The 18,789-nt window shown below is 38.3% G+C and overlaps 1 protein-coding gene across 1 annotated transcript in view; it reads left to right on the top strand.

Moving 5' to 3' along the window:
• Positions 1–18,789, top strand: part of xrcc1 (X-ray repair complementing 1) — a 36,562-nt gene that overhangs the window by 829 nt on the left and 16,944 nt on the right. Inside the window, exons 2-9 of the mRNA XM_088327014.1 lie at positions 545–637; positions 2,773–2,880; positions 4,830–4,988; positions 12,156–12,230; positions 12,300–12,411; positions 12,483–12,577; positions 14,989–15,142; positions 16,958–17,192. Of these exons, the coding sequence (XP_088183140.1) occupies positions 545–637; positions 2,773–2,880; positions 4,830–4,988; positions 12,156–12,230; positions 12,300–12,411; positions 12,483–12,577; positions 14,989–15,142; positions 16,958–17,192 (1,031 nt within the window). The remainder of the gene's footprint in view (positions 1–544; positions 638–2,772; positions 2,881–4,829; positions 4,989–12,155; positions 12,231–12,299; positions 12,412–12,482; positions 12,578–14,988; positions 15,143–16,957; positions 17,193–18,789) is intronic.

Raw genomic sequence — 18,789 nt, 5'->3', positions numbered from 1 at the left:
AATGACTTCCCAAAGCGCTTTACAATGTGCTTCACATTTCCCAATAGCGGCCGTGCAGCCATGTAAGGCGCTAACCTGCTTATTGGGGGTCTTAGGGGTTCAGTGTCTTACCCAAGGACACTTCGGCATGTAACACAGACAAGCCGGGATTCGAACTGGGATCCCTTGATCCCAAGACGAGCGCTCTACCTGCAGATGACACTCAACATGACCTGACTTAAAAAAAAAAAGATCATTTTTTTGGAAAAATATTTTTTGAATTAGCCTTTTATTTATATGCAGTATGTACACCACTCAGTGCCTTTATATAAGGTAGACGTTTTGGTGGTCACTGATGGAATTTTAACCCTTCTAACTATAACAACTCGGTAATAACATAATAAGTCTTAGAATAGCATATTAAATTGGTCGTCCTTTGCGTTAATCAGTAACTAAAGTAGCCTTCAGCTATAGAAAAGTTGGTGACCCCTGATTTGTCAGGTGTAATGTTTTATTAATCTTTTTATTGTAAATAAATATTCCTTTTCTGTGTGGTAAACAAAAGACTCATGGGGCAGACAATCTGCTAAGCTCTGATACGTACAGAAAGTGGAAAGCTGCCCGAGTTGGAGAGAAGCAGACATCAGTCATTCTGCAGGTGAGTATGGTGAGATTTGGGTATCGGTTGAGATCAGGTAAACAAGGTCATCAATGTTATTGATCTAAACAACACAGTGAAGCCTTGTTTATCGCGGGGGTTATGTTCCAAAAAGAACCTGTCATGGGCAAGATCTGTAAAGTAGAAACATTTTTTGGCTTGGAGAGGGATGGGCGCCACAAGACTACTTGGCCAAGAAACACCACAGGAAATGGTGCCCCTACGACACTAGTGGGTACGGGATCCAACCAACTAACATACATTGAAACTGAAAAACACACTCTTTATAGATACAAGTACTGTATAAATGTGTTTTGGCTAATAACTTACGCATTCAAAATTCAGAACACGATGCATGATGAAAATCCTTAAAGCAGCGAGACAGCAAAAGGTGAACCACGTTATACTGAGGAATTGCCGTATACAATGGCGTGCCTTTTTTCATAAGAATTTATAGACAGGTACCCTAACCAAAACTCCCCAGAGGAGGACGCTGTTTACCTTATCAACCCTTAAAAACCCTGTAAAAATCACCTTAAATCTCAACCCAAGCCGTACCCAAAGAAAATTGAATGCCGGTGTTAAAGTGTTAGGAGAATCTAGACCATTTTGATTAATTTTGAAAGGTAAAGCTATAAGTTTTAATATTTTCTAAGAATATGTCTAGAAAGTGGCCTTTTGGAGACTCCAAAATGACCAGTGACTGGTGACATCATATAGACACGTCTTTGCTTTTTAACAGTCTGATGGCCCGCCAGGGAAACATCACTAGAATTAAACCTTGGGTGTATAAGTGGGATCAAATATGACCCCAGGGGTTGATATTCTTCAAAATCTTTAGAAAAAAAGGTCATATTCCATGTATCCCTCATGAAACATGTTTGTGACACGATGCCATTAGTATTTTTTGCACACTTATTATCAACCCCACTCATGGAAGAATATGTGCACTGGTAAGTCATGCATCCAATGGTTAAGTACTCACTAAAATAACAAAACTACAACAAAAATGTACCTCTTTTTAATCCGAAAATTGCAGAGGAATTGCAAAACTGGTCTGAAAATCTCAATTAGTTTTTTTTTCCCCTAAATTTTGCAGCCCTAATACAAAGTGCTTTTTATTTTTCATAAAATGTTTAACATTCATATTCCAATATACCAGAATAACATATTTATTCACTCTGAGCATCTGTTAAGCCTGTGTTTTTCAATCAGTGTTCTGCAGAAAATTGCCCAATTTTATCTTTGCAAAAATAAACACGTTATTGTTCAGTGCGGGTTTCAGCAACCAGCAACTCTGGAGTCGTTGCGGCCATGCAGCTCTTTGGTGCTTCCTAGTGGCTCTCTGGTACCTTTTCCAAAATGTTTGATAATGGAAAATGATATGGTTTCTGTAGGAGGACAGATATGTCCCAAACAGTACATTCATTGTTTTCCTCTTTATGAGGCTTGTATAAACCTTTTATTTTTTGCAGCTCTAAACATGTTTTTTTTCGTCCAGTGTAGTGCTTTTGACATTTCTAGTTACCGAGAATGATTCTTTGCATTATTCATCCATGTTAGTCAGAGGCAGCAGACTACATATTTTTCTTTTTTTATATACTAGTTCATGGGGTAACACAGGGACATGTATGTAATAACTTATTTTGTTTGATGAAGGTGCTTTAGATTGCAATGCAAGAAATAATAAAATAAATTAAAGAAAAAATCTTGCACACATTTCTGATTTTGATTATTATTTTCTTAATTACTTAAAAAAATACAGAAAAGGTTACACTGGCAGATGTTGATGGTTAATTTTAATTATTATTCTTGTTTTTCTAGAAGAACAAGATAAAATTCAAGATAACAGAAAAATCATTTCCCAAAATGAATTAGCTGTATTGCCCCCTGAGTTTTGGTGACGACAAATGAGGGAAAAAAACTACTCAATTTAGGCAACAAAACAAAATCAAATCGGAGGCAGGAATTTATTTTTAAATGACTTCAACGGAAGGTATGCTTCAAGATTTTCAAATGAAAGAATGTTCTTCTTGGCTCAAATCACTGCATTAGACTACTGCATCCCCTTTAACAATGAGTGATTAAAGATCACTGTGTCCCTCTATGCTTCTTTTTTTATTGGCATTTTCTAGTTTGAAAAAGAGGAGCAGATACACAGCATCGACATTGGAAATGAAGGCTCGGCGTTCGTAGAAGTACTGGTGGGGAACTCGTCTGCTGTCAGAGATCAAGACTATGAGGTACCCTGCCAATTTTTCCCTCCTCCTTCCTGTTTTATTTATTTGTCATATTAACTAATTCAATGGCAGACATTTCTCTCGAATTGGAAATGCTGGTGCCAGTCAGTTTTTGCAATTTTAACTCATTTTTGAAGGACTTCAGTAAATTTTGTTATGTAGCTATATAGGCATAGGACATATTAAAAGGAAGGCATCTTTAATTACAAAAATATGTTTCTAGCTTTTAGTAAAATATAGCTAAGTTTCCAAGAAAACATCTGAGAAAAACAGCTCTTTGTGAAAGGATGCATTTGGGCGCCTTTAATTTTTTTTTACATTTGTGATACAAACAATATCGACCGTGGACGTGCACAAAACATCATCCCTCTCTGACCAAACGATGAAAATGGGACTTCCTTCATCTTTTTGAAAGGAATAAGCTCTGTTGAGGAATTATAACAGGGTTCCCGCAGATCTTTGAAAAGTCTTAAAAGGCATTGAATTCATTATTCTAAAATTAAAGGCTAGTTGGCAGTAAAATTGTTGAATCAAATTTTTGAAAGTCTTAATCTGAATACAATAAAAGATTTATTTTTGTGAAACCTAAAAAGATTTAGTAACTTTTATCAATTGTCTTTTATTTATAATTCACTGATTTACTTTGGCGGTTTAGAGCGTTCGGGGCACAGTTCTGGGGTCACGGGTTTAAATCCAGCTAAATCTGTGCTGAGTTTTGCATGTTCTCCCTGTGTTTGCCCGGGTTTCTTGCAGGCGCTCTGTTTTCCTCCCACATTCCAAAGTCATACATTTCAGGTTAATTGGCAGGTCCAAATTGCCCCAGGTGTGATTGAGCAAGTGAGTTGTCTGTCTTTTGTGCCCAGAAGCTGGCTGGCAACCAGTTCAGGGTGTCCCCTGCCCACTGCCCGAAGATAGCCAGGATGGGCCCTTGCGACTTTCCTGAGGATAAGTGTTGCAGATAATGGATAGATGGATGATTTAGTTTGGTGGTAACATTTTGGGACCGCAATAACTGAACTATCAAAACGGAGATTTGGTTTCAGTTGGGCTTTTCAGAGCAGATGGATGTCTTAGGTCTACCCACAATACACTTAGCAACTTCAGACAGAGACGTCACGACTATGTGTAAATGCAATGAGAATCTGTCTGATGAACATTTCTTCCCATGGCTAAAAGCTCTGCCAGATAATGTGTACGAGGCACAATGCATTGTGTGCAAAACAATTTTTTGTTTCAATTGTGTTTTTTGTTTTTGTCAACTAGGGTTTAAATTTAATTTCAAAATGTATTAACCCTGTATAACTGCTTATTACTATTTATCCATATCTTCTCTATTCTTACAAAACTGCTTCAGTATGCCCACTCGCTATGTGAGGTTGCCCGCACACACTTCTTTGATGGAAAAAGGAAGCAAACACACTTCTATTCTATAGCTTATGAATGACCTATATTTTATGTCAACAATATCTGTGTATTATTTGTTATTGCCACATCCGTTTAAGCCTGGTCATCCTGGAAGGGAGATTACCCCATGTGTGGTCCCTCCCCAAGGTTTCTTTATTTTCCTCATGTTGAGGTTTTTGAGTTTTTCCTTGGCCTCGTGTAGGTTTCAGATCATGGGGCGGTGTAATAATAGTCTGTAGTTTGCAATAATCTGTGGTTTATGCAGCCCTTTGAGACTCCTTGTTATTACGGGCTATACAAATAAACAGCACTTAACTTTACACTATGAAGTAAAGGCTCCTTTGATGTGTGGACAAAGATCTGATTGAAGTCAATTCCCAGAGGCTTGCTACTTACTAATGAGCTGCACTTAACACTTAAATATCTAAAGAAGAAAAGAAAAATAAACAGGAAAAATGTATTTTAATGTTTGGCACTCAGCGACCATGCTTCTTAAATTGTATTTGCATGTTAAGGCATTAAATGAGTTAACAACCTTATCCTTGCAGGTGCTGCTGGTCACGTCATCCTTCATGTCACCCACGGAGAGCCGTAACGGCACCAACTTAAACAGGGTGCGTTTTTTTGGACCCGGACAGCTGCAAAAGAGCACATCGCAAGAGAAGTGGGACCGGGCCAAAATCGTTTGCAGCCAGCCGTACAGTAAGGTAAGGCTCTCGCAAAGCAGAGATGGATTGGAGTAAAGGGCTCTGATGCCAAATGCTGGGTGTTAGTGTGGGGATTTTAAGAACATTTTACCATGCAGCGCATGTTTTTTCTTGATCAATTTCTAGGTTTACGGATCTTAACCGCCTGGGTTGTCGGGGCACTAATAAGACTCAACACTGGACAGATTTCTCCATTGCTGACGGTTCATGGCCTGTTTTTAAGGCGTGTCAAAGTTGGCAACAGTCCATTTCTTAATTGTGTCTGGCAGTTCATTTTCGGTCTTCCTCTCCTCTTGCCCCCTCGGACTGTGCCCTGGACAATTATCTTGGCCAGTCCTGATGATCTTGTGGTGCGATCATACCACTGCAGTTTTTGTAGGGTCCCAATGACCCAGTTGCTAAAGTTAGAAAACCAAATCATACTAAACCTAACCCTAACTAGTGGTGCTACAATGAGTCAGATCGGTAAGGTTTGTTTGGGGAAAAAAAATATTTTTTTTTTAAATTTTAGACTAGTACCAGAACTCTCCTACAAAATTTGAAAAAATTCCTTGCACATTAGAAAATATTGACATCCAATTGACAATAATGATAATAATTATAAATGAAGGATTTTTTTCTATTGATAATTGATAAAATCCTGCCTTTGCAGAAAGATAACCGATTTAAAAAAATTGAGCACATAATAAATTTAAAACAAAAAGATACATTCGAAGTAGAATTATCCTTCTGTGTGTCTTGATTATTTTTTATAATTACAATGACATTATACAGCTTTGGTAAACATGTCAACAAAAACCAGTGTTGGGGACCTGAGTTTGACTTTATCAATCCATCATTCGGTCAATACTTACTTTGTTTGTCAATAACTGTAATGACGCCCATAACAAGATATTGTTCTGAGCACCATAATATTGACATATGGATACTGCAGAAAGTTCATATGAATATGATTGTGGGTGTGTTCATTATGTGAATATATGTCACTTCTAATCATATACAAGTGCTCCAATACTTAATGTCACACATGCCTTGGCTAAAAAAAATGGATCACTCATTTTAATCAAGGGGAATTTTATCTTCAAATTAGTATCTATAATTGCCAACCAATATAGATATAGAAATGCTGATGCATAGTTTGGAAACAACATCGAGTAAACCAAACGTATGGCTAATTACTGTGGAGTTCTAAAGCAATTTATTTTGGTGATGACCTTCTATAGGAGTTCCCAATATTACAATATGTACACTACACTTTATAGAGCTATGTTGTGCAGAAAACATGTCGTTTCGCTATCAAAACACTAATTTGCAGACTTCGCCAAGCAGCAGTCAATCTTAATGAACGAGTGCAGCTAAGCAATCAATATTAATTAAATCGTCATGCACAAACATGCTGTAGTGTGACAAAAAAACATCTTACTAACAAGACAAAACCCTACTCAACTAATTTTATGAGCCTATATAATCACAAAAGTGCTGCACACATTCTGGGCCATGTGACTGGTGATGGGCGAGCTCTTCATTGGCTTGCACACATTACAGAGAGGATACACAACTAAGTTGTGCTATTGCTTCTATAGAAAATCAAAATACTATTATGAGGAATATACATGCTTAGAATCGTTCCAAGAAGTAGTGCCGGCTGATGGATATCGTTCCGTGACTATCTGATAACTGACGTCATACTGTTTCCGGGCATCCCTGTTACAAATCAATTCTGACTTTGAAATATGAAGTCAACCGTGCACCAATTCCCTCATAATCCGTCATGTGTATTCATTATAATGATGAGAGTCAACATAGAGGCTATACTATGGAGTGTGAAGGTTATCTGATTTTTTTTGTGTCAAGGTGTCCTATTGCTCATTAAAAATAATGACCCATTCCACAAGAGAATGTAGGCTTCAGGCACCTGTGTCGCCAATTAACAGGAAATCTATTTTTCCCATTTTCCTTTTCAATCAATTTTCCCTTTATGAATCCTGATGGTCTCGCGTTTGTGAGTTGTTGTTTTTTTTGCAGGCTGTGATAACAGCTTGAAATTTCAGTCTATTACCCTAATATAAAACACAGCAAGAAGTAAACAAAACAAGTTACAAGGGAATCGATAAAACTGTTGTGTATTTAGTGTGAACAAACAAACAAGACACATACTTTTTAAGGCAAGGCAAGTTTATTTGTATAGCACATAACAGAAATGGCAGACAGGTTAAAAACACACAATAAAAGACATTGAAAATTTAAAATGTGGTTTTTAAAATGCATTAAAACCACAGATAAAACATAATAAAATCAATGAATTAAAATAAGGTAAAAGTGAAGAGTGCAGATAGAACCCTTTCAGTTGTATGCACAGTTGAACAGAGTTGTTTTCAGCCTGGACTTAAACATTGTCAGAGGAGACGCCTGTCTGACGTCATCAGGAAGACTATTCCAGAGTTTAGCTGCATGTAACTGAAACGCAGCTTCACCCTGTTTAGTCCTGGCTCTGAGCACCAGCAGAAGGCCTGTCCCTGAGGTTCTCAGGGTCCGAGATGGTTCATATGGGACCAACATGTCACAGATGTACTTTGGTGCTAGACCATGAAGAGACTTATACACCAGCAGAGCTGTTTTAAAGTCTATTCTCTGAGCGACAGGAAGCCAGTGCAGAGACCTGAGCTCAGGACTAATATGGTCGTACTTCCTGGTTCTAGTCAAGACCCGAGCAGCTGCGTTCTGGATGTTCTGCAGCTGTCTTACAGCTCGTTTAGAAAGTCCAGTCAGAAGGCCGTTACAGTAGTCTAACCTGCTAAAGATGAATCCATGGATAAGTTTCTCTAAGTCTGGTTTACAGTAAACCTTTGATTCTGGCAATGTTTTTGAGATGGTAAAAGGCTGATGATGTTATGGATTTAATGTGGCTGTTAAAGTTTAGGTCTGAGTCCATTATTACCCTGAGATTTTTAACCTGATTTTTAGCTTTTAAACTAAGCTACATATCTTTTAGAACATTAGTTATACTAGGGTAGTAGATGACAGAAGATGCATTCATGTATAAAAAAAATACTTAAACGTAATACATCTCATATTGCCACTACCATTCGGGCCACGGTGCTGTGGAATGCTCTTCCCCCTGAGATTCGATCTGCAACCTCAGTGGAAATGCTTAAATCTAAGCTTAAAACTACTATTCTATAGCATATGAATAACCTATATTTTGAGACTCTTTGTGATTAATGGCTACACAAAAAAACATGACTTGACTTGACTACCCGTTCTGGCATCTCTTAAGAAATAATTCTTGGGTGCGGGGGAGCATTCCTTTTTCCAATCCTTAGCATCAGCTTTAAAGAAATGTCATTGTTAAATTCAGGTATTTTTAAAACCTAGTGTACAAATATATTTCACGTCAATGTATATTGTATTCAGTGGCGTGAAAAAGCATTTGCTCCTTCATGATTTCTTTGTTGTTGTTTTTTTGTATATTTATCACTCACAGAGGTTTTGGGTCATCAAACAAAATTTAATATCACACAGACAACCCAAGGAATTACAAAAAAATTCAAACCTATCTGGCATAAATAATAAGTAATTACCCCCTGAACCTAACAGTGAGTTGGGCCACGTTTGCCAGTGATAACAGAAATTAAACATCTACGATAATTGTCTTTCACAACGCTGCAGTGAAATTTTGACCCACTCTTCTCCGCAAACTTGTTTCAAATCTGCCATATTTTAGGGTTATCTAGCGTTAACTGCCAGTTTAAGGTCCCACCACAGTCTCTCAATTGGATTTAAATGTGGACTTTGACTTGGCCACTCGAAAACATTTTATTTTTTTGCCATTCAGAGGTGGACTTGTTTGTGTGTTTCAGATCATTGTTCTGCTGTATTATCAAGAGTCCTTGTGTTTGACGTCATTAACTGATGGCCAAATGTTCCCCTTTTAGGATCTTCTGGCAAACACCAGATTTTATTATTCTGTCAACAACAGCAAGGATGTCCTGATCCTTAGGTTGCGTAGCAGCCCCAGACTATTACACTGCTGCCGCCATGCTTTACAGTTGGCATCATATTCTTTTTGTCAAATGCTGTGCCATTTTTACGCCTGATGTAACAAGCTGCACACCTTCTAAAAAGTTTAATTGATAGGGTTAGGGTTGATCTTTTGGAATGCGACCTCTGAACGGTTGAGACGCATTCATGTGACCTGCACTTCATTGATAGGCAGCGGGCATCACTATGCTGCCTTCAACCAGGCAGGAGGAAGAGGAAAATTAAAAAAACACGGTGGACTAAAACGTTTTGCCCGACATGCTGTGAACAGTGGTGCTCATTGATAAAGCGATAGTATCCTCTAGTGGTAGTTAACAATATTTACATTTAAATCACACCACACAGACAGCATTCAATAGGGCAGGGGTGTCAAACTCATTTTAACTCCGAGGCCACACGATAGAACAAACATTCTGTCAGGGGCCGGACTAGTAGATTAAAGAGAAAGAAAAAGAGAGATAAAGAAATAAGAGAAAGAGGGAGGGGAAAGGAGAGAGGGCGGGACAAAGACAGAGAGAGCGGGAGAAACAAAAGAGATAAAAAGAGAAGACGTGAGAGAAGGGGAAAAAAAGGGAGCGGTAGAAAGAAATCCAAAGAGAAATAGAAAGACAGAAGGAGAGAAAAGAAAAAAGAAAGCGCAAAGGGTAGGAAGAGAGAAAGAGAAAAGAGAGAAAAGGAAAAAAGGAAGTTGGAGCAAAAGAAGTTAAAAAGACAGAGAGAGAAAGAGAAAGAGCAACAAAAAATGAGAAAAAGAGACACAGAGAGTGAAAGAGACAGAGAATGGGAGAAAAGGGGTGGAAAAGAGGGAGAGAGAAAGAAATACAAGTACAGTGTCTTTGTTCGAGGCACCTTTCTTTGGCAACATCAAGTTGACATATTTCAACCTGCAGCTTGTTTTTCTGTTGTCCCGCGGGCCGGATTCAATCCCTTAGTGGGCCTGATCTGGCCCGCGGGCTGCCTGTTTGACACATGTACTTCAGCTAATTATTAGCGCAATGCTTGTGACGTCACGTGTCCTCTTTTGCGCATGCGGATCAGTTGTGTTCACACAGGAGAACCATCTGACAATAACATCAGATTTCACCCAAAAATCGGAATTGAGCATTACGCATTGCAGCATGAACCCAGCCTTTGTGTTCTTTTGTGACAGCAGTGGTTTTAGCCTGGGAAATTTTTGGCGAGGATGAGGAGAGCCCACCTGCCCCCACCCTCCCTCATCACATTCTACAGGGGCACCATAGAGAGTATCCTGACCAGCTGTATCTCTGTGTGGTGTGGAGGCTGCAGCGCTACCGACTGGGGTAGTGTGAGGAGGGTAACGAGGACAGCAGAGAAAATAATCGGGACTACACTTCCCTCCATTCAGGACATTGGCCAGAAGCGCTGCCTATCCCATGCTAAGAACATTACCGGGGACCCCTCTCACCCCCATCATGGACTGTTCACTCTGCTAGCCTCTGGGAAGAGGTTCTGCAGTGTGCGGTGCAGGACCACCAGGCTCCGCAATAGTCTAGTCCCCCTGGCCATTAGACTGTTAAATGGTCAATCTAACATATAGTTAACTTAAATCTAAACGGCTGCTAATCTGACTTTTTGCACTACTGGCAGTTTTTTTATATCTTGCCACTCATTGCACATTGCTCTCTGCACTATGGTAAATTACAGCGTTATTGTTACAGTGTTAATGTTACAGTGTACCTGACTTGTTAACCTGACTGCCCATTTTGCACATCTGGTTAGCTACTCTTCTTGCACTATCGGCACTATGGTAAAATACTATACGTAGCCAAAATACAATACAACTTTATTTATTTCTGTACATTCAAGGAAACTGTGGGGGTCAGATGCATCGACATTTCGTTCTGTATACACGTGTACTAGAATGACAATAAAGTAGATCTGAATCTGAATCTGAATTCTTAAAGTGTTGTCATGAACACTGATCTTAACTGAGGCCAGCGAGGTTTCTTGGATGTTTTTTGGGGTTCTTTTGTAACTTCCCGATGGGCCGTCGTCGCTTTCTTGAAATAATCTTAGTTGGTCGACCACTCCTGGGAAGGTTTGCCACTGTTCCCAGTTTCCTCCACTTGTGGATAATGGCTCTGACAATGGTTTGCTGGAGCCTTACAGTAGACCTGTCCAAAATCCAGCCATGGGGCCAGTTACGGTGTGTGATCAAATCTTTACTAGCCCATTACCCCGATCAATAAATGTATATGTGGCCCGCCAGTAATGTTTATAACAGTATAAAATAAATTTTTAATGAAAAAAAAATCACCATTTCACCAGATGATAACAGTAGCTCCTAGGGTATCCTGCCATTTGCTCTCTGCGAGTCAAATGAAAATGCTACGAGGTAGTAACGCTGATCGCCAAGCACTGCAAACCTTTCACGGTGGGTGTATTTACTAAACATGGCTTGCGATACTGTAGCACATCCATTAACATTATAAAAGATAATTCCCACCCTGGACACCACCTCTTTGAACTGTTGCCCTTTGTCAGGTGCTACAGGTCCCTCAGAACTAGGACGAACAGGCCCAGGGACGGCCTTTTCCCAAGCACCATCATAATTTGGGATTTATTTCCATTTTTGTTGTTGCCAAATGAAACTGTGAAAATAATATTTATACTATTGCATGAAACTGTGAAATTTATATTTACCTTGTGAATATATATTTCACAGATTTTTTTAAATTGCTGCTGATAAATGCTTATTGCATTTATATTTATTGCAATCATTGGACAGGTAGTGTAGTTGTTAGCACATTCGCTTAACACGCAAAAGGTCCCCGGTTCGAGACTAAGTGAGAACATTTGTTGGCCTGGAGATGGATGGGCGCCACCACGCTGTACTTGCCCAAGACAAACCACAGGAAATGGTGCCCCTACGACTCTAGGGGTTAAGCAATCACCACATTTTAACAACAATTGAACAATTGCACCCAATAACTACGTTAATATGAAGGAAGTCAAAAACATCACTCTTTTTGCAAAAAATACATTACAGGGTTAACATTTTGGATGATCATGACTTTTTTTTTTTTTTTACCAGCTCACTTTTTATTTGCTTGCATATTTAAATAAATTGGTTTTAGTATTATACCTTGTGCTTGTGTCTTTCAGAATATTGCGTACGGCCTGGCTTTCGTCAAATTCCATTCGCCTCCGGACAAAAACGAAACCCCAGTGACATCCCCGGTAAAATAACACAAACATTTACTTACTTTAATTTTACATTGTAATGATGTATCATCTCCCAATGAGCAGAAGTTAACCAAGCTGGGTCAGTTCCGGGTGAAAGACGACCCGTCAGCCTCAAGCTCAAACATCCAACCCGGCAGCCTCTTCTTTACCACCAAGTCCAGTCCTTCCCCCAAAGGCAACTGCATTTTTGTGCTTTCTTGTTTATGAAGTTTGCAGATGCTCATTCTGTTCTCTTTTCCGTTTTAGTGTCGCCACAGAATAACAAGTTGAGCTACGCGGCCGCTACGTTGCAAGCCGCCGGACCAGCGACCGCTCCTTCGGCGCTCTCGACCTCGCCACAGGTAAAGAACATATTCTTCGTCTTTGTTACTGCAGTCATGACTAGCTGCAAAAGAACTTCCCACCTTGAAGGAATCACAAAGTTGTTGTTGCTAAGGCTGTAGCCATTGTCGATTTTTGATAAGCAGTTGCTTGGCAACTGCCCCTGTCTTTGGATGCTCAATAATAGGGAAGTTTAATACACAAACATGTTTAGCTGGTTTTGTGTGCTTCTCACTTTACAAGGTTCGTATGGGTGCTTGAAATCTTTGAAAATGCTTGAATTTGAATATAATGCTTTCAAGAACTGAAATATGCTTGAATCTCGGATGAAGTGTTATGAAATGCTAGAAATATTTTGTCTGCTTAAAAATGACACAGACGCTGCTCTCTGGTGGCTTTGCCGTTGCATTTCTTCCCTCATGATTAACGTCAGCTCATATAAATTTTTATCGCATTGTCCTATGACGTGTCCTTGCCCCCAACTGGTCACGTCCAAGAGGACAATTGGATCCGATATCCAAACAGGGCGCTATGAAATGAGTATTAGTTCTACTCCCTGCAACTGAAAATATAAGCTCCGTTGTCATTTTACCCAACACCTATAAGGGGAGAGATTTGTCTCAAAAATGTTTACACACGTTTCGTTAAGATCCACGAATATATTTGCTATTTACTCAATCTTTCTAAAAATCAAATGTCTCGATACATGCACATGCGAGATTAAACATTTTACTTGTGTATTCCAGATATATTTGTGGTTTTGCAAAATACATGAGTCACACCAGATTTTTTCTTTTAATTGTACCAGGGAAATTGCAAAATTGGGTTTGAAAGTCCTTAAAAGTGCCTGACATTGACCATGAAAAAGGTGTAGAAACCCTGACTCTAAAACACATCTCTAGGCCCGTGGGCTGGATTTGTCCAGCGAAGAGGTTTTCTACAGCCTCCGAGAGATCATTGATGCATTATCTCATCAAAAACCAGGAATCCTTACATAGTTTTTTTTTACCGTACGATAATTTTAGTTAAAAAAACTGTTGTTCATAGTTATTGAATTTGTGCACTATATTTGATCAAATATCAATCCATTTCTAATAAAAACAATATTTCAGTTGAGAGTGATAGAATATTGTTTTTTTTCTACAAATACAAACAATAGACTACTGAGCGTCGCTGAGGCCGATTCTAGCATCAGTCTTCTACAATTTTGTTTTGATTTTTTTTTTTTTTTTTTAATGAATGCACACAGTACAAATAGTGAGAAAATATTAGGTTTTAAGGGTTAGCTTTAGAGTCTGAATTGCCATGAGCAACTAGCTTGCTAAAGCAGCTGACATCTCAGACTTTGTGACTAGATGTATTATAATTACCAACTAGCACTAACAATTAGCATTAGGACATAGCATTGCTCATTTAAAACATTAAAAAATTGAAAACTAATTCACTGCAAAAATAAAATCCTTTAAGTATTATTAATTTTTTGGGGTGGCTGTTGTCAACCTAAACTGAGCTCGTACACTATATTGCCTTTTAGTGGTTTGTTTTTTACTTTATGGTGCAGCATTGTTTTTAAAAAAAAAAAAAAAAAAAAAAAACTTTTTTTGTTTATTTTTTCATGAGACCTTTTTTGCACTGATGCTTGGTAATAGTTTTTAGATACCTTGTGGATTAGAGATTCTCCAAATTATTTTGAAAAAAATCCTCTCTGCATTGACTATTTGGTGAATGTTACCGTCCTTCGTGGTAAAAGATTCTAAACGTGGTAGATGTTGAAAAATATTTATTAAAGTTAATATGCATTTTCAGATTAAATCTATTTATCTGGGGCATGTCATTTTATTTGTTTAGATAATATTTTGTGTTTTTTAAACCTAAGTATAAAAATGCAATCTTAATGTTCGACCAAAAAAACACATTTAGGGTCTCATTAAATTGTCATTCTTAGGGGGTCCTTAAGGTTTTAATCCAATGTCGGTGATTTTCTTTTACTTCGGAAAATATTACCTAATGTTTTTTGCCACTTATGCCAAACCAGTGACTAAGATATAAAGAGTTTTGTTTTCTAGACACTTGTTTTGAAAAAAGGGTTCCACTAAAATACATTGATTCTATTGTATCCTATTCATTGATAAATCAACGACAACAAAAATCATAATTATTGTTGCATTCCAAGTATACGATCTAATACTCGCTTAGACTCACTTTCAGAAATGAGCATTTCCATGTGTTTGTTTGGGTAATTTAATCCTTGATGAGTAGGCTGGCACTTCTGGGACTAATTTTCTGCACGACCATAAAAGTTTTTATGGACACAAATGGGTCTTCAAAGCCGCTGAGGAATAGATAAATGCATAGCATTGTGTTTTTAATTTCCTTTGTCCTCTAAAGCAACCCATTTTCTCATATTATATATCTTCATTTTCTTCTGTAGGCACCTGCTAAAAGGAAGTTTGAGTTCAGCAAAGAGCGGCAGACAGCTCCTGCCCCTCCTCCCGCCAAGAAAAACAGCCCGGGAACCTCTGCGAATTTGAAACCCACCACACCAAAAGTCAAGACTGAAACGCCGAGTCCGGGCGCCTCCAAAGGTGAGGCTCACCACCACTACCACCACCACCTAATGGGCACTGATTGCACAGCTGCGTCCCTATCTTACGATGTCTTTACATTTCAATTTGGAATAAGATGCTAATTGATAGAGTGTTTTCCGCACCATAGGACATTAAGTTCTTCCCCGTGTCCAAAACCTTAAGAAATTAAGATTTTGTGGTGTCCGTGCATCTGACTGTGCTGGTCACGTGCCTCTCTGATATCTGTTGATGTCATATAAGATTCTGCTCTGGTATTGGTTGGCCTCATGGCCTCTTTGAAATGCCATTGGCTGAATTCCCTCCCACAATGTCTTTTTTTTTTTTTTCGTTCAGATTCCCGTGTGTTTCGGAAAGAGCGGTACAATAATGTATTTTTTTGTTCTATTTGTATTAGTTAGTGCTCTTGCAGTGATGCTAAAGGGACAAGTGAAAAGTTAATAACCGTGTAAACAAAGCTTGAAATGTGAATAAGGAAAATACCGTGCATCATTACCTACGCTACTAAATACGCCTGCTACCACTTGATGATAGGAGTGATTATTAAGAATGAAGAGGCAATTAAAGCAACAATGTTTTCTAAGGGCATGACAATCCTCATGAGGCGAATTTTTAAAATCTGTTTAATTGCATCCAATTTAAGTAACTGTATCAGTAAACGTGAACTGTATCCGAGTAAGATCAGGAGGATTCTCCTGCTACTGGTAAACATGGAAACCAGTAATATCCATCTCGTGTGGGGGAGCAAACCCATACCCAAAGAAACGGCCTAAAGAGGCATGGGTGCCGCAAGGCTGTAATCAGCCAAAACACACCCCAGGAAGTGGTGCTCAAGTGGTAAAGGGATCCTTGAACAATGAACGTACATTACATATAAGTAGTACTTACTTTTTCCTTGTTCGTTACCATGGCTTAATATTTATATTTACCGTATTTTCCACACTATAAGGCGCACCCCCAAAAGAGGTATTTTGTGATATATTTTTTATACTAAAGGCACATGAAATTGGGACTATAATGAGAGCTTTTGTGTGTAAAGGTCAATATTGATACAATGCATGAAATTGTGCTTTTCACCTAAATTGCAAAACATTGTATGGGAAACGAACTGAAGTATTAGCAGTGAGAGCACTGACTCATCTGCACTAGACCAGCAGTGGTACAGATGACATATGAAATGGCATTAGAGCTTATCCCGTTATCACACTTATTTTAACTTGGTGCCACAACACTGATCTGCACAGTGCATTCAGGTCGAACAGTCTGTCCACTTCTTCACCTGTGCGTCAATAACCATTCTGTTTAATATGTATGCCTACGATGTAAGAGCTTGTATAGTATTTTGTGCTTTCTCCGTTCTCTAACATTTGTTGGTGAAAACGTGGAGAGGATATCAAACCTATCAGAATGCACTGTGCAGATCAGTTTTCCTGGCAACGTGACTAAAAAATAGCGTAATGGTGAGATAAGGCGTAATGCTTTGCTGCACGTAATTTGTACCCTAGTGGTCCAGTGGTATCGGCATTGTTAGCGCCACTCCCCGTTGCATATAATGATTTGCAATTTAAGTCTGCAACAAGTATCAAATTGGGGTTTTTAGGTGCACCATATAGTTGGGAAATATAAACGGTGATTTTAATGTTTTTACATGGAGTACCAAGAATCTGAAAAGCATTTGCTAAACAAAAAAACATATTTCTATACCCCCGCCATATGACCATTTCACCTTGCGTCCCCATCTCATAATAAATTAATGTCGTATCCCAGTGGTGTACTCTGTCTTATTGATTATATCCCTATATTTTCAACCCGCAGCCTCACCAGCGAAAGCGTCTGCCGAAAAGAAGCGCCAGAGTTTACCTAAAACTAAAGAGCTGCCATCCAAAGGTGTCAAGAGTCCCGAGCAAGTGCCCTTCAAACGCATCATGGAGGGAGTGGTTTTTGTCCTTAGCGGTTTCCAGAATCCTTTCAGGGGAGAGCTGAGGGAGAAAGCTTTAGAGATGGGAGCCAAGTATCGGCCGGACTGGACGCCTGACTCCACTCACCTCATGTAAGTCATATTTAACTTTTACAATATAGTTCAGTGCAGTTGCACAAGGTCCAGGTCGCATTAAATTTTTAGTTTTTGTTAGTATTTTATTAGTACTTGTTGTAAATGTTGTAAATTGTTAACCTTGTGCAAAAACTGCACTACTGATTATTTTTGTTTTGTTTTATGCATGAAAGGTAGGATGATAGGCTACATATGTATTGTTTATTCCTTTATTGAATTGAATTTATGCAATTAGGTTGTTTGATTAAAAATAAATAATTTTACTTTTTTTTTTTGTAAGTATAATTAGCATGTGAAATGTCTATGAATAAGAAATATATTCTTATTCATTAACTAATTTGAAATAAAATTATTTAAAATATACAATTTCAGGACGTACAAATTTATCATATTTAGGTTTTTTTAATAATTTTAAAAATAAATACTTGTACTTTTTTAAATATTTAAATTCATTAAAAAATCATACTGTTCATTATTAGTACCATGTTTAATGTCCAGAAATTGGATTTTTCAGCTTCTTTTTTTATTAGCTGGTTTAGAAAAAATTGTTTGTAGTTTTATTTTTATTCACTTGAACTTATTGAATCTGTTATTTGACTGTGGTTTTTCACTCATGTTCTCAACCCAAATAATGAATAAACTCACAGTAGGTAGTATAAATATTAAAGGTAAGATTTTAAGCCTGAGCCCAACACAAAATTTGGGTCAAGCCAGGCCTAAAATGTCAATGGCCATTTTTGGGTTCTGGCTAGGCCAGGCCTCTCTTCCTGACTTTTTTTTTTCTTCTAATTATCCACCCATCATTGTTATTTGTTTTTTTTTTCTCTGTGCAGCCCGCAAACGGGGGACAGAATCAATTGCATGGATCCTCCCCAAATAAAAAGAAACAAATAGCAATGACGGGTGGATAATATTTAAAAAGTCAGCAAGAAAGAAGCACTCCTCCTTTTCACAAATTTGAAAAAAAGTCTTCACAAATGAAATATAGAATTTTTATTTTTTTTTAGGCCAAATCTCACCTTGTGTGTGTGTGTGTGTGTGTGTGTGTGTGTGTGTGTGTGTGTGTGTGTGTGTGTGTGTGTGTGTGTGTGTGTGTGTGTGTGTGTGTGTGTGTGTGTGTGTGTGTGTGTGTGTGTGTGTGTGTGTGTGTGTGTGTGTGTGTGTGTTTATATGTGTGTTTAGATATATGTATATATATCTCATCTCATCTCATCATCCGTACCGCTTATCCTCATTAGGGTCGCGGGGGGGCTGGAGCCCATCCCAGCCATCTCCGGGCAGTGGGCAGGGGACACCCTGAACTGGTTGCCAGCCAATTGCAGGGCACACAGGGACAGACAACTCATTCGCTCATTCACACCTAGGGACAATTTGGACCGGCCAATATATATATATATATATATATATGTATATATATATATATATGTATATGTATATGTATATATATATATATATATATATATACAGAGACCCTTTGCTACTTTGCGCCAAGGTTATTTCTGGTTATTGTATTCAATTTTTAAAATAAATAAATAAATAAAGATTAAATTTAAAAAAAAAAAGGAAAAAGTTGCGCTTCCCTGGTGCACCAGGG

The sequence above is a fragment of the Urocampus carinirostris genome, chromosome 2 (assembly GCF_059441175.1).
Source record: "Urocampus carinirostris isolate Australia breed hairy pipefish chromosome 2, RoL_Ucar_1.0, whole genome shotgun sequence".
Lineage (NCBI taxonomy): Eukaryota > Metazoa > Chordata > Actinopteri > Syngnathiformes > Syngnathidae > Urocampus > Urocampus carinirostris.
The sequence above is the reverse complement of the archived record's forward strand: the minus strand, read 5'-3'. Positions and strand labels throughout refer to the sequence as shown.